General features: G+C 36.9%; 1 protein-coding gene across 13 annotated transcripts in view; it reads right to left on the bottom strand.

Moving 5' to 3' along the window:
• fbrsl1 (fibrosin-like 1) overlaps nt 1-14,019 on the bottom strand; it is a 301,880-nt gene that overhangs the window by 176,289 nt on the left and 111,572 nt on the right. For 11 of the 13 annotated variants that reach the window (XM_082170185.1, XM_082170188.1, XM_082170187.1 and 8 more), the window contains exon 4: nt 8,080-8,115. The exons of the other annotated variants lie outside the window; for them this stretch is intronic. In XM_082170185.1, the coding sequence (XP_082026311.1) occupies nt 8,080-8,115 (36 nt within the window). The remainder of the gene's footprint in view (nt 1-8,079; nt 8,116-14,019) is intronic. 13 annotated transcript variants of the gene reach the window in all.

Genomic DNA, 14,019 nt, shown 5'->3' on the forward strand with positions numbered 1-14,019 from the left:
AAGAGACTTATTTCAAAAACATGATTGAAAACTTTTAAACGGTAGTACATATATAAAACATTTAATTAAAAATAAATTCAAGACAGTTCTAACTTTAAATTAACCTAATTATCTGTAAAGCAAAATATATGTAAAAATATGTAAATAAATTACTGAGAAATCTAGCTAGCTTTTTATATGAGTGTCCAAGGGTTAGTTGAGAGTCTAGGTGGGAGTGACTTGGCCATGTTGGTGATGAAAGGGTTAAAAACATATTCTGACCTTTATATGGCTCAAATCCCTCTATTGTAAGGACATAAGGCTTTGTCTTCCATTTCATCATACGCCAGAATATCTGAACTGGTACAGCATTGTGCAACACCAAGTTCATAAGTTCGTTCCCCAAGGAAAACCCAGACGGATAAATGTAAACCTTGGATAAACTTTGACTTAAAAGTCACTTTGACTTAAATCTGCTGCCAAATGTAATGCAAATGTAGGAGTTTGCTGAAATCACTATAATACAGGCACTAAAATACAATGTTAGCCCCATGAAAAACTAAGGAATGAAAGGCAACAGACAATACTAATACTATGAAAGAAAGGTGAAGAGGGTCACATTCTTATGAAGTCTGCCGAGACTTGAATACAGGCTGGATTTGAACAAAACTACAGATATGTTTTTCAACATTCCTTCTAAATAATATATTAATTCAGAATGTCATAATGGAAAGCCTAAGTTGTTTTGAAACGAGCTGAAGAAACAAGCTTTAGAATATGTATTAACTTCCATCCGTGAGCTGCATAATAAGTCAGGCCTTGGGACAATCATTGCAGGCATATTTTCATTTGTAAAGCTTAATTCAGAAAGCATGCCGGACCACACAGCCATGAATAATTAAAGACTAAACAGCATTAAGAGCAAAAAGCTTAAACAGGAAAAGCAATTAGCAGTTAATTCCCAACATCTGAACTACGCTCACATTTCCTTTCCATTCTTCCACTTTTAAGCCGCCCCCAATGTGTGCGAGACAGAAAAGAGGGTCCATCTCCAGTGGAAAAGAATAGCAATCCAAGGTGAAAATGAAGTTACCATTCATCACTATTCAAAGAGAAAAGCCTTCACCGCTGCTTTAACAGTACGTCGCGCGGACTGTGAAAAATATTTTCGTTTCCATTGAGTCACTACATCTCAGAACCACCTTTATGTTTAGCTACTGGACTATGCAAAGTGTGTGTGTTTCATCTCAGCTCCCATGAAGGGACCAAAAGCCTCTTTTTGTGGTGTGTGTGAGGCCTCGAAGCTTCTACCTTTATCTCCCTGAGTGACTGATGTGTTGAAACCCTGCTGAGGTTAACAGCACTTTTTATCTGTTGCTAGCAGCAACAGCCCAGTTTCCCCGGTGAGAGGGGAGAAACAGGACCGGGCTATGCAGCGGGCCGCACACAGCGATAAACAAATATGGCTTTCACCCAGAAACACACCCCTCAGACAAACACACATACACACACAAAGTGCAGGATATTGTCAGAGCATCAATATATAACCCCAGCACATCTTGTTCTTATGCACCAGAGGGCTGACATGGTGAAAATATCTCTAAACCAGTTGTTCACAACCCAAAAATGGGTTCCAGGCTCGCAGGTCTGTTCTTACAGGTGAAAAATATATATATATATAAAATAAAATGCAAACAGTAATATAACCAAACATACTGTAGTTATGCTAGCAACAAAAGCAGATTTTTTTTTAAAAAGAGAAAACACAACTTGAATCTTTTGTTGCTGATTAGGGTTAGTTAAAGTCATGCATCCAAAGTCAAAGTAAAAAAATAAAAATAAAATAAAACATTTGACAGATGCCAACATTAACATTTAGCTTGATGTAAAAGTCTGAATCCTAAAGCACAACACATTTGATATGGTTTTACTATATTATAAATAAAGACTTTATATTATTTTACACAGTTTGATAAAAACTACATAATATTATGCTATATTGAATTATATAATTTTTTTTATAATTTTCTTATATTATTATAGGTCTGATATATTTTTTGGAAATAATAACAATTACTAGACATTTATTTTTATAGTATTATACTATATTATGCTATATGAAATTGTATCATTCTTATAATATTTTATACTATTAAAAGTCTAATATAAAATTAGACTTAACGTTACTAGACATTTATTTTTATTAGGTGTGTAATGGTACATGTATTCGTCCCGAACCGTCACGGTTTGGTGAATGCAGTCAGACGATGAATACAGCCAGTTACAGGCCATCCACACTTTAATCCACAAGGGGGCGCGCACAGTAATGCAACGCTATTTGCTAACCGCTACAACAGAAATAAAAGAGCAGAAGAAGAAGAGATGATCTATGCACCAATAACCCAAAACAAGAGTTTTGAGAGCTTGCTAGTTGCCCATACACAGAGTTTTGATTAATTTTTGTGACGCGCTCCACTAACTTTATGGGAAAGGAAACAGGGATGGCAGAAAGCTGCATCCTGTTTGTTATCTTTATTTTTCAAAAGCACAATGTTTTGTTTTTATTGTGAGTGTACAGTTTCAAATGATGTCTTACTCTTATCAGTAGGACCATAAATGACAGAGCATTTTAAGTGATGAAATATGCATGTGCTGGAAATGGGAAGCCTGAGGTGCCGCTTCTCTCGCCGTCTCCTCGTGGAAAGGTGAAGTAGATTGCTCTTTTTCTCCTTCTCGCTCATCTTTCTGAGATTTCTTGAAAAAGCATAATATTGAACTTTGTGCATCCTCCATTGTCACCGCATGTTAATGAACTCTCACTCGCAAAGAAAACTAAACTCTGCACAAGTTTACTTTTTCTTTTCAAGTTGTACTTTTATAACACAAGAGATGCTTTTCAGTTTTTTTAGCTGATTGTGACCAAATACCTTTTGCTTTTTATCAACCCTACAAAAAAGATGACCTATGCAAGAGTGCATTCTGTTTACTGTTTAGTGCTTAATACACTAAAGGAGGCTGTACTGTAGCAAGAGGAGAATAAATGCCACTAGGTGGAACTACTAATTTGCACTACTGTCTGATCAAAATAAATGAAAAGAAACCTAGCATTGGGGATTTGTTACTTTTTCCTTATACAGAACTCGTATGGACAAAACCAATGTATGTACCGAACCTTGACTTCTGTGCATACCGTTACATCCCTGATTTGTATAGTATTATATTATGTTAATGCTATATCAAATTATATTATGCTTATCTTCACATTATTAAAAGTCTAATATATTATTAAACTTAATATTCCTAGACTTTTATTTTTTGTAGTATGTTAACAGTACAAAAACTGCTTGACAGTAACAAATATTTGTAAAAACCTTGTGGATTAAGTGTGCGTGATCAATTAAACATGCAAAAAGTGTAAATTAACGCATCTAAATGTACAACAATGTCCCCTAATCGTGGTAAAAATCAAAGCATGGTTTTTCTTGCTTTACTTTTGTTTTGTCTGGTCTGTTCGTAACGAATTCAAGACTATAATTCTGTATTCCTCTGATTCAAAACGCATTACCCTCTCTCTAATCAATACCAACACATCAAACAACTCCAAAAAGAATATTTAATGCTGATAGAATCAGTCATATCAGAAAGCAGATAGCAGTTTCTCACCAATATCTGTCTTGTGGCAGAGGTTACTTTGCCCAAGGTTGCGCTGCTTCCCCACGTTCTCCACGTAGGTGGTGTTACAGCCCGCAGGTGCTGTGATCCGAACACCGGTGGGCGTATGTTGCAGAATGGAGGCGTTTGATCCATGACAAGATGATGGAGGCCATCTTTATTTGTCATTTTGGTTCATATCTGTGTCAGGAGTCCTTGATTCATGATAATCATGCAGGTGCTCCCTAAGCACATATTGTTGTATGTCATAGTTAAGTACCGGCTATATTTGCAGTCGTTTTGTGCAAGACACAAGAATGACACTGGCTCTAATCTTATGTGAACAGCAGCACGCATCCAATGTTCAGATGGAATGAGGGGTCAGAATGTCTACAGAACACCTGTTCAAAACAAGCTAGAAAGAGGTAGTAAAATAAAGAGATAAGCCACTTGATGCCGTACATTAGTGTTTTTACCAAAGACAAGAGATGTTCTCAGGCAGCATGACAGTATATGACAAATGTTCAATAAATTAGTATTGTTATTCATACTACAACTACTGCTGCTACTAACAATAATTATGAATTGAAAATGTTTGTCTTTTATTATATTACACTATCACTGTTTTTAATAACTGTTTTTATTTATACTTATTGTTATTATTAATGAAAAGAATAAATTGAACATTGTTGTGTTTTATAATATTTCTGGTAACATTAGTATAGAATACAATTTAAATTGCATAAACTGTATAACATTTCTTGGTATAAAAAATACAATACAGATTGGAATAATCTAGGTTGAAAACAATGTATGCAATTGGCAAATTTATATTTCTATTCACTTACTGACAAATATGGCTTTTTAGCATTACTGCAAAAAATTTTGCAAAACATGCAAGTTGTGTCTAAACAATGCTTGATGTGTTTTATCATTCTCATGTTGCCACAGAGAATGATGTGAAATGTAGTTGGGTTGCACACATCTATCAGCTCATAAATCATGAGTAGAACAAAAACTAATAGCTTAATTCTTCATCATCAGTACACAAAATGCATACAAATTAAATGGTAAAGTCCGTGATCAGAATTACAACTTGCATCAATACAAAAACGATTTGTTTCTGCCAATACGTCTGAAGAAAATCCGAAGATTACAAATGGTAATTACACAAAATCATGCGCGTTCAATTCATAAATCCAGACATTCCGACACATGACTTGAATGTAGCAATTGCTAAACAATGTAAAAAACATGGAACACGTGTTTACAGGTATACATCTATCAATGGATTTAATATGGTTCATGCAAACCAAATTCAGAGTCAAAACTCTGAATGTTTATAACTAGGCTTGAATAATCTGCAACTACTGGGGGGCTGAACTCACAACTTTCCAGGTGGTGGCCCACTTATCCAACCGGAGGGAAGCATCTCCTTCAATCATTCTCTTGACATATCTCTCCCTCTCTCTCTCTCTCTCTCTCTCAATGTGTTAGCCTTTAGCACTTTCACTCCTAGCAGATGATTACCAACACAACGTGAAGTGTCGAAGTGGCCCCAGGGGCCCCTGACCGTGACACTGTGCCTTGAATTCTGGAAGATAAGAGACTCATGCACATAAACAAGTACACACACACACAAAAACTTGTGCCTGGAGCACTTGGTTCTTTGTTAATCTCATGAGTACACACACACACACAGAGCGAAGGGCCAAAGGGCCTGACTACACATAACCAGATTTGATGGAACTACAGTGTCAAAGTGAAACACCCTGCCATATTCTGCCCTTTTCTTTCTGCACTTCCCTCTGTGTTTTTTTCTCTTTTATCTCACTCACAACATCATGTAAAGAGGAGGACAAGGTTCGTGGCTCTTCGGTCACGTTTTCTCTGCCTAAACTGAAATGACAGTCGAGGTTTACGGGCCTTTCACAGAGAAGTTTTCTTTTTTTTCTTTTCATTGCCATGCCGGAATGTCGCCACAAGGCAACGTGAGTTTAACATGCTCTACTTTTCATGACAAGACTAAGATTGAGTCTCTTGCTGTCTAGAGGAGATAAATCATGAAAAAATTATTAAACTAACATTTTACTCTGGTGAAGGTCTTCATCATGCTAAACGAAATTGAGCTGATTTCATTGCAGTCAATATTGCATAGTACTAAACTCACAAACTTACAGTAGTATGGCACTACAACCAATAATATCAATACAGAGAATATAAGCAGCTGTTTAGGGATCCAAAGCATACATACATATACATACATATACATATGTATATATGTGTATATGTGTAAGGATGCATTAAATTGTTTAAAAGTGAGAGTACAAATGTTTTGGATCATGTGACACTGAAGACTGGAGTACTGATGCTGACCCTTCTAATAGCTAGCCTAGAGATTCTAGAAAATTATTTATTTCCCTTTGCAAATGCCCAAAAAATAAAAGAGGTTGACTGCATGACAGAATGAGTCCTGAAACCTTTAAACTCTCGTCTCTTCATACTGACAAAACATATGAAACAAATAACCTGGCGGCAGTCGTTACCTGACATTCTTATGTGACAGGTAATGTCAGCTTGTATGTGTATGTGTCTGTATATGTGTGTGTGTCTGTATGTGTGTGTGTGTGCGTGTGTGTGTGTGTGCGTGTGCGTGTGCGTATACAAACAAACATTTGAACATCTGATGAAAAGTGAGCTTTCTGTCATGCATAAATAGCGATCCTGTGACATGTTGCTTGACATGCCTGCGGAAATTTAGCATATAAAATGCACTGCTGCTTTTGAATATTTCACAAGGGTATACAACACTTTTTTTTTTTTCTCTCAGCTCAGGTGTCAAGTGTATACTGCACTTTCGAATAAAGAAGTACAGGGAATATATTTATAGAGAATATGATTATCTTTAGAATGAGAACAGTAAATCAATGAATCCCTGCAATTTCCAAAGCTTATTTTCATCCATAAGAACAGAATATACAAGGAATAAAAAAAACTGTTTATTTCAGGGTTTTGTTATTTTTATGTGTAATGTATTTATCTTTGAATAAAAGGTGGGAAAGTATGTTTTAAAAAGAAGATTATGAGCCTGTGTTTGTAAAATGTGATTCACGTATCTAATAAAACGCCTGTCCGTGCATAACTCTTCACATATTGATAATTTGAACATTCTCACACACACAATACAATCATTATGAAACATGAAAATCTTATGAATGCATAATACTGTTCTAATGAAGCAAACAAATAAAGATCTTGGAGATATTCTATTTTATTAAAGACCAGAAAAACACTCTCAACCAGGGGTTTTAAAACTTTTTGATCCCAAGGGCTCCTAAATGTAAAAATACATAAAAGCAGCTCTATTTTTTTTTCTTTTTTTCCATGTATAAAAACTAGAGATTTAACAAAATAATGAGACTCTCCCAAATAATGCTGCAAACTATACAGGATATACCCTCTGTGTGTCTGTGTGTGTGTCTCTCTGTGTGTGTGTGTGTGTGTGTGTGTGTGTGTGTGTGTGTGTGTGTGTGTGTGTGTGTGTGTATATATATATATATATGTATATGTATATGTATATGTATATGTATATGTATAGATAGATAGATAGATAGATAGATATTCAATAATAAAATAACGAACGATTAATCTCATTATTTGTATTAAATATTACTATTACCAATTGTGAATAAAAAAATCATTGCGATTTAAGAATTTCTGTGGACCCCTTAGCACCAGCTTGCAGGCCTCAGTTTGAAAACCCCTGCTCTACACAATTCTGTGATTCAATGCATTGCAAGTATGGCGTCCAGTTGTACATGATGTCATGTTACTGGTGAAAGCAAACCTAAGTACTCATGGAGGCAAACTATCTACAAATGCCAGGTAGCTAGCTGTAAATATATTGACAGTTTAACAAATATGCTGAGCAAGAATCTTATCAAACGGTTGCTCTGCCTTGAAATGAGTTAACCTGAACCAACTCTATTGGACAGCATATTAGCATTAATGCCCATTATGGCGGCCCGTGCGACAACACTGTGAAATTAAAAATAAAGCTTGTGTAACCAGAAGCATGCGAGTTCATGTACTCAAGTCTCAATGGAAACCAAATAAAACCTAATAAAATTCCATCAATGGCTTTTAGACAAGCTTTAACCAATGACCACAGCCGACTGTAGAAGAAGACATCGTCAGTGACACTTTAAACTACCCAAGCACTGAAAATAAAATAGTCATAAATTTAAAGAAAGGCTCATTTACCCAAGGTGCAACGGGACACCTTTTACCATTTAATCAGTCAGTCACCCAAGAGTGATGTCCCTAATATCATGAATTCACCATTTCTCTGTTTAACATAATTAAAATATCCGCTGCCGGGGCCATAAACGGGAGGAGAGGATACTGTAATTCTGCCGTAAAGCCGCAGAGCGTGAAAATGTCACTTACCGAGTACCCTCGTCCTGACAGAGAGTGAGTGGAGCTCTGGGGGAGAGAAAGAGAGAGAGAGAGAGAGAGACAAAGAAAGAGAGAACAACGTTGACCTTTGAGGGAGACTATGAGATGACAGAGACATGATAAAGTTCTAGCACTTTAATATCAATATTCACATTAACCTTTTTCCCACCCTTCGTTTCTCTCGTTCGCCTAATGACACTCCTTATTCCTCCCCCTCTCCCTCTCCCTCTCCCTCTCTCTCTCTCTCCCTCTCTCTCTCTCTTCAAGATTTGCTAGAACACATGACTCATATGACTCGAGCACAATACAGCCCTGGACAAATTAGCCGTCTGGTCTCCCAATGCCTTTTCTTTTCAGCAAGACCTTGGGATTATCTTAGCAGAATGAGCTTTTAGCAGTTTATTTAAAAAAAGAAAGAATAAAAAAAACCCACCTGGGTCTTAACTTGTGATAGAAAAGAATGACAAGTTGACAAAGATTTTTTACATTTTCTGACAAAAAAAATGTGTATGCAGTTACTAAGGTTTTCAGGTGTTGAAAGGGTTATAAAGCTGGTTGCACAGTAGTAGGGCTGCAAAATGTATCATGATAATGTTTCATATCGTTCGGTATCGATAATTATTGACATTTTTTAGATAAGTTTGAATTGAGTTTTTTTTTTTTTATCATCCACATTATTAAGGCAAACAGTCAAAATTTTAGCAGTCAAAAACTAAATAAAATTTAACCAAAAATGTCTTCATGTCTTATATTAAGATAAAAAAGTAAGTGTTAAAGAAACTCTTGAACTTAAAATGTTAATTATTTTATGTTGAACTTAAAGGTACAATACGCAAGAATTTTTGCCGCTAGAGGGCGCTACATTCCAAACAACAACAACGGCGTAGCTTGATGACGATGTGAAGGAGCGTGGAATGATGGGAACTGTCGTTTTAAACTCCACCGTGGATGTAAATCAGTCAGACGGGAATCAAAAAATCATGTTCATGGATGAGGCTAAGTTCTATTTTTATAAATGTTGCGTTTAATGACATGCTTTTTGTGGCGAGGGGGGCGTGGTTCAGCGCGGTCTGTGATGGGAGAGAGAAGAGACGAGCAAGTAGGTCAAGTGCAAATGACGAACACCTGTGTCTTATTGCAGTATTATTGGCGTGGAGAGACCGCTTATAAGCCGCGCTGGAAGGAGAGAGAGACTGGAGAGAAAATTGGACGCAGAGGAAGAAAACCGGTGGGTCCAAGCTCTCATTTTTGAACTGTTTTGTGCCGTCGCGGTTGCCACAGTGAATGCGCGTCGTGCGCGGCTTTTGTTTGTTTTGCTTTATTTTAATAAAGTACGAGTCTTCTTCCTTCCTGACTCTTAAACCTCATCACACTTTTATTTCATTAAAATGAATTAACCGCAAGAAAAGTAAGGTTTAATACTAAATTGGTTATCATAGATGTTACTGTATTTGTTGAATTCATTGTTGTGATAACGCTGCGCAGTTTTACGTGTTCTAAACAATTGTTGTAAAAGTACATTCGAACATGCCCACATCATTTGCCAAAATACTGATTCATCTTTATGTAAAACACATGCTATATTAATTTACATGGCCATAAACACCAGACGTGATAAACAATGTCAATAAACTAAACACAAATCTAAAGCAATAATACTTTCCTTACATAAACATAACTATTACCGAATGCTACATTTGGAAAATATAAAATTAAGCATGCTTTGTCGACAGAACCAGCTGCAATCGGTAAAGAATAATTGTGTACCATAACGACTGCAAGAAACAAGCTAAAGTTTGTAGCTTGATAGACGCTACAACTTCCGCATTTGTCCAGGACTCCATGCAGTACGAGCGGAAACCGAGGGTAACGCGGATATGACGCAATTGACTGGCGACTCCCAGCTCCCCCCTGCTCTAACGCCCCGTTTCCTTGGTTAAAATCGCAATTTTCTCACGATTTAAAAATTGTTGGAAACATTTGGGATATTGTAAGTAATCAACTTAACAAAATATATAACACTGGCCTTGAGATTTTGGGATATTTTAATGCAAAATTCTTACATATTGTACCTTTAAAAAACTCTTGTTACAAAATGTGTGCAATGTAAAAGTGTAAACGTAGAACAATCAAGGCAAACTTTGAGGTAGATCAACTTCTGTGATAAGTAGGGGTGTAATGGTTCACAAAATTCACGGTTCGGTTTGATAGGACACACTGGTGTCATGGTTCGGTACGTTTTCGATACAGCAAAAAGAAAGAAATGCCAGAGAATGTTCCTTGATTTAAATAAATAAATAAATAAATAAAGTGTGCGTTTTCCTACATCTTGAAACTTTTAGTTTTATAAATGGGGGTAATCTTTGAAGGATAAACGAAATGTTTTGGTCACAACATTACACAAAAAATAACATTTAAATATGATAATATTTGAGTTTTGAAGTGCTGGAAAAAGATGTGACACGTACTTGAAAGCATTTTACTATTCCTGCCAAACTTTCATAGTTACAGTTAGTGTTACTACATTAAATCCATGGTGAATGTTGCTGATCTGTGGACTTAAAGCCTATAACTAGTTAATTCATGGCACAATGTTTCTCCTGGTTTCCACGCCAGCGCTGTTTGATCTATTAGAGATCTACGGTTAATAACGGAGAACTTTGAATGCTTCTCACTAGGCCTCACACAGATGTTATTACTTCTGTGGTGAATTCAAATGCTTTCTTTATTGGATCTTAGCGCTGTGTAGTAACAGTGTCGCTTGATCAAGATCGGCTCGCGCTGCACTGACATTGGTCCAAACTGAGCGTGAAGCACAAAATAATGAGTAGGGCAGTTTTCTTTCTGATTTCATTACGTTTGCCATTTGATGTTGGGCAACGTTATGGTGGTCGCATCATCTTTAACTTCGCAGTCCACTTATGAATCACGTTTGAATGGAACCGCATGATGTGGAGAGCGCAGCTCAGTGTTGCATAGCAACGACAGACACCACGGGAGCGTAAGTGCGTTGGAAAGGAGGAGAAAGTGGCACAGCCGCGTCTTCCACGCGTTTTGAGACGCAATATGTAAACGGCCCCCTAAGATCTACAGAAGATGCGCACGCATTTTAATGAAAATATCGAGTGCTATATCGAAACAAATTTATATCGTTACCGACAATGGTGTACCGTCGATAAATACCGATACCGTTTTATCGCCCAGCCCTATTTGCTAGGGTGTTCTAGGTGGTTGCTTACTAATCTGGTCTGTAGATGGCTTGGACCCACCTAAATACACTTTTTTACCTGGTAATGGCATAATGGAACACTTCCGATTCAGAAAAAGTCACATGATTTCATCACTGGTTTCAACCTCTTTCATGTAGCAGAAGCAGTTTAATGTGATACTTAATATCTGAACAAACCCCTAACTCTTGAGCAATAATAGCCTAATAAAGATTTTACTTTTTTTTTTTTCAACATTTAAGTCGTTCAGTAGTGTACTCTGCATTCAAGTAAACATTCTGGCATTAACTCGGCAATAAAGAGCTGTCAGATGATTCTTGCACACCAGGTTACATCATTTTCAAGAACTGTGTAATAGATTGTCATCATAAAGGAAATGACATTCAGATCAGACCCAAGACACCCAGCATTTGCATCCATTTTCCATGCTGTTGCATCAGCCCTTGTCTGTTTATAGTAAATGAGGGGGAACGAAAGCATTTTATTTTTCTGTGACAGATTCCTTGTCAGATTCAGATTCATATAGGGGCCTTTCAAACAGTTCAGGGCTGTCTGAGTGAGTCATCAACAACTAGAAGTTACATGGAGTGCTGAAGGTAGTTTAAGACTCCGGGAAGTCAAACAAGGGAAATAATTCAACAATCTAAACAATCTACACACCTCTTGAACACAGCATGAATGTCCTGAAAACTATAGATAGTTAACATCAGAAGTTTAAGAGATCAGAATCCAACACCGATTCTTACTCACATTTGGCACTTCGTGAATGGTAATTTTAGGCTCTGCATATATACATGTTGCAATGTTACAATGGTAGATATTGTAGACAGACTGTGTGGTCACAATTATGAATATGGGACTACTGATATAAAAGTTTATATGTACAATAAGTAGAATAAAAAATTTAGATTTGGATTTAAAGCAACACCAAAGCACTTTTCCTCTCCGGTCCCCCTACAGGTTGGAAGCGGAATTGCCCATTACCATAATTTAGCCTACCTACTGCAGCCTATTGTCGCACGCACGCCATTTGTTTATCCAGCACCGGCTTTGGAAATAACAATGTCCACAGACAAGGTAGAGTATGTTGCATAATTTTATGAAAATATAATGTATTGCGACATCAGAAACGAAGAAAAACTAAATAATGCCATTGCTTGCTATTTTTTTGCTATTGTAACACTTGCCGTAAAGCAAGTCAAATTTGTAGTTTCTTATGTCTCATTCGATCTACAGATCCGCTACCCGATCTGGCAAACTTGCATAGTGTGGTTATAGCCGATAGAGGGTCGCAAAGAGAATGGAGAAGTGCCGTTCACCCTGTTATGAGTTGAACCACTGAAACGATTTTGGAAACATTATTTTAAGGTACAAAATAATCTTTGGTGTTGCTTTAAGGTTAGAAAGCATGACACTCACGATGTCAGAATGCAAGTCTGTCAGTCAAGTCCGAAGCAAGACGCAACCCACAGCAACATGTTATTGCAACGATGTCTCAGATAGTTTGAAATAGTAAATAAGTTCTTTTTTTTTATTTTAAGGAATCCCTCGAAAGTAACTTATTTTCCTTTTAATGGACATATGCTGGACTTTTCCAATCATTTAGTCTGCCCCTTTATTACAATCAACTGAAAGCTCACATTTACATCTTTTGCCTTTGTCACAGCCTCCATCCAGGATTGAACCAAGTCTCTATCCAATATATATTTTATTCTTTGATTAACCGTTTCTCTCAGATGTCACAATAATTTTTTTTTTTTTTTTAAACATATAGTTCAAATTAAGGGTTTGTGGGGGAAATTATATTTCAAAGTACAGCAATATTTTACCCAAAAATGCTATTAACATTAAAATAATATTTAAATGTTTTACTTTAATATTTTTGATGGGGGGGACCTCACTCATAGCAAGTGTGTGTAAGAAAAAAATATTATGTAACATTTGACCCAAGATCAAATCAAAATACAAAATCACTGAGCAAGTTTAATTTATAAGGATGTACATATGAATCTTACAAATGAGAAAGTAAAAGATCACAATCTCAAATAGATTGCAATACACTGAACTTACAGAATCACAATATCATCATAATGAAGCTTATTGATACATTATTGACTAACCAGGTCACACTTCCCAACCTTAGCTGAAAGAAAATGAACAACCGTTTAATAACCAAAGTAATACATTCCACAGACAACTCAACCCTTGATCAACAAGTAGACACATGATGCAGAACTCACACAAGCTCAAATGAGAGAAATGCAGCCTGTTCCAGACTTCTCCAGTAAGACTAGAAGGCACCGTCCACATCCCAGCACTACAGACTAGGCCTGAATACCAATCTCCAAATCTCTCCTGCTCTACCTCCTATCATTTCCCCCCTCTTTTGCCTCTTTCCTCTGTGCGATTGGCAATTTCTGCTTCTGTCTCAGGGGGTGACTTTTCCGCAAGACCAATTTTGTCCTTGCGCAGGATTCAGTCACACACACACACACACACACACACACACACACACACACCTGCTACAGGGTTTAACCCTCATCAGTTCCTCGGTTCTCTCTCACACTCAGCACAAACTCCCACTGTGGCAATTAGAGAAGTGGTCTTGAGAAAACCCGGAAAGGCGGCACTGCAGGATCCAAATACTTTTCCAGAACCTCTCTTTTTTTTCTCTCACAGAAAAGCGAGGAGGCGTAACGTACGA

This window comes from Leuciscus leuciscus (assembly GCF_965113295.1).
Source record: "Leuciscus leuciscus genome assembly, chromosome: 5".
Lineage (NCBI taxonomy): Eukaryota > Metazoa > Chordata > Actinopteri > Cypriniformes > Leuciscidae > Leuciscus > Leuciscus leuciscus.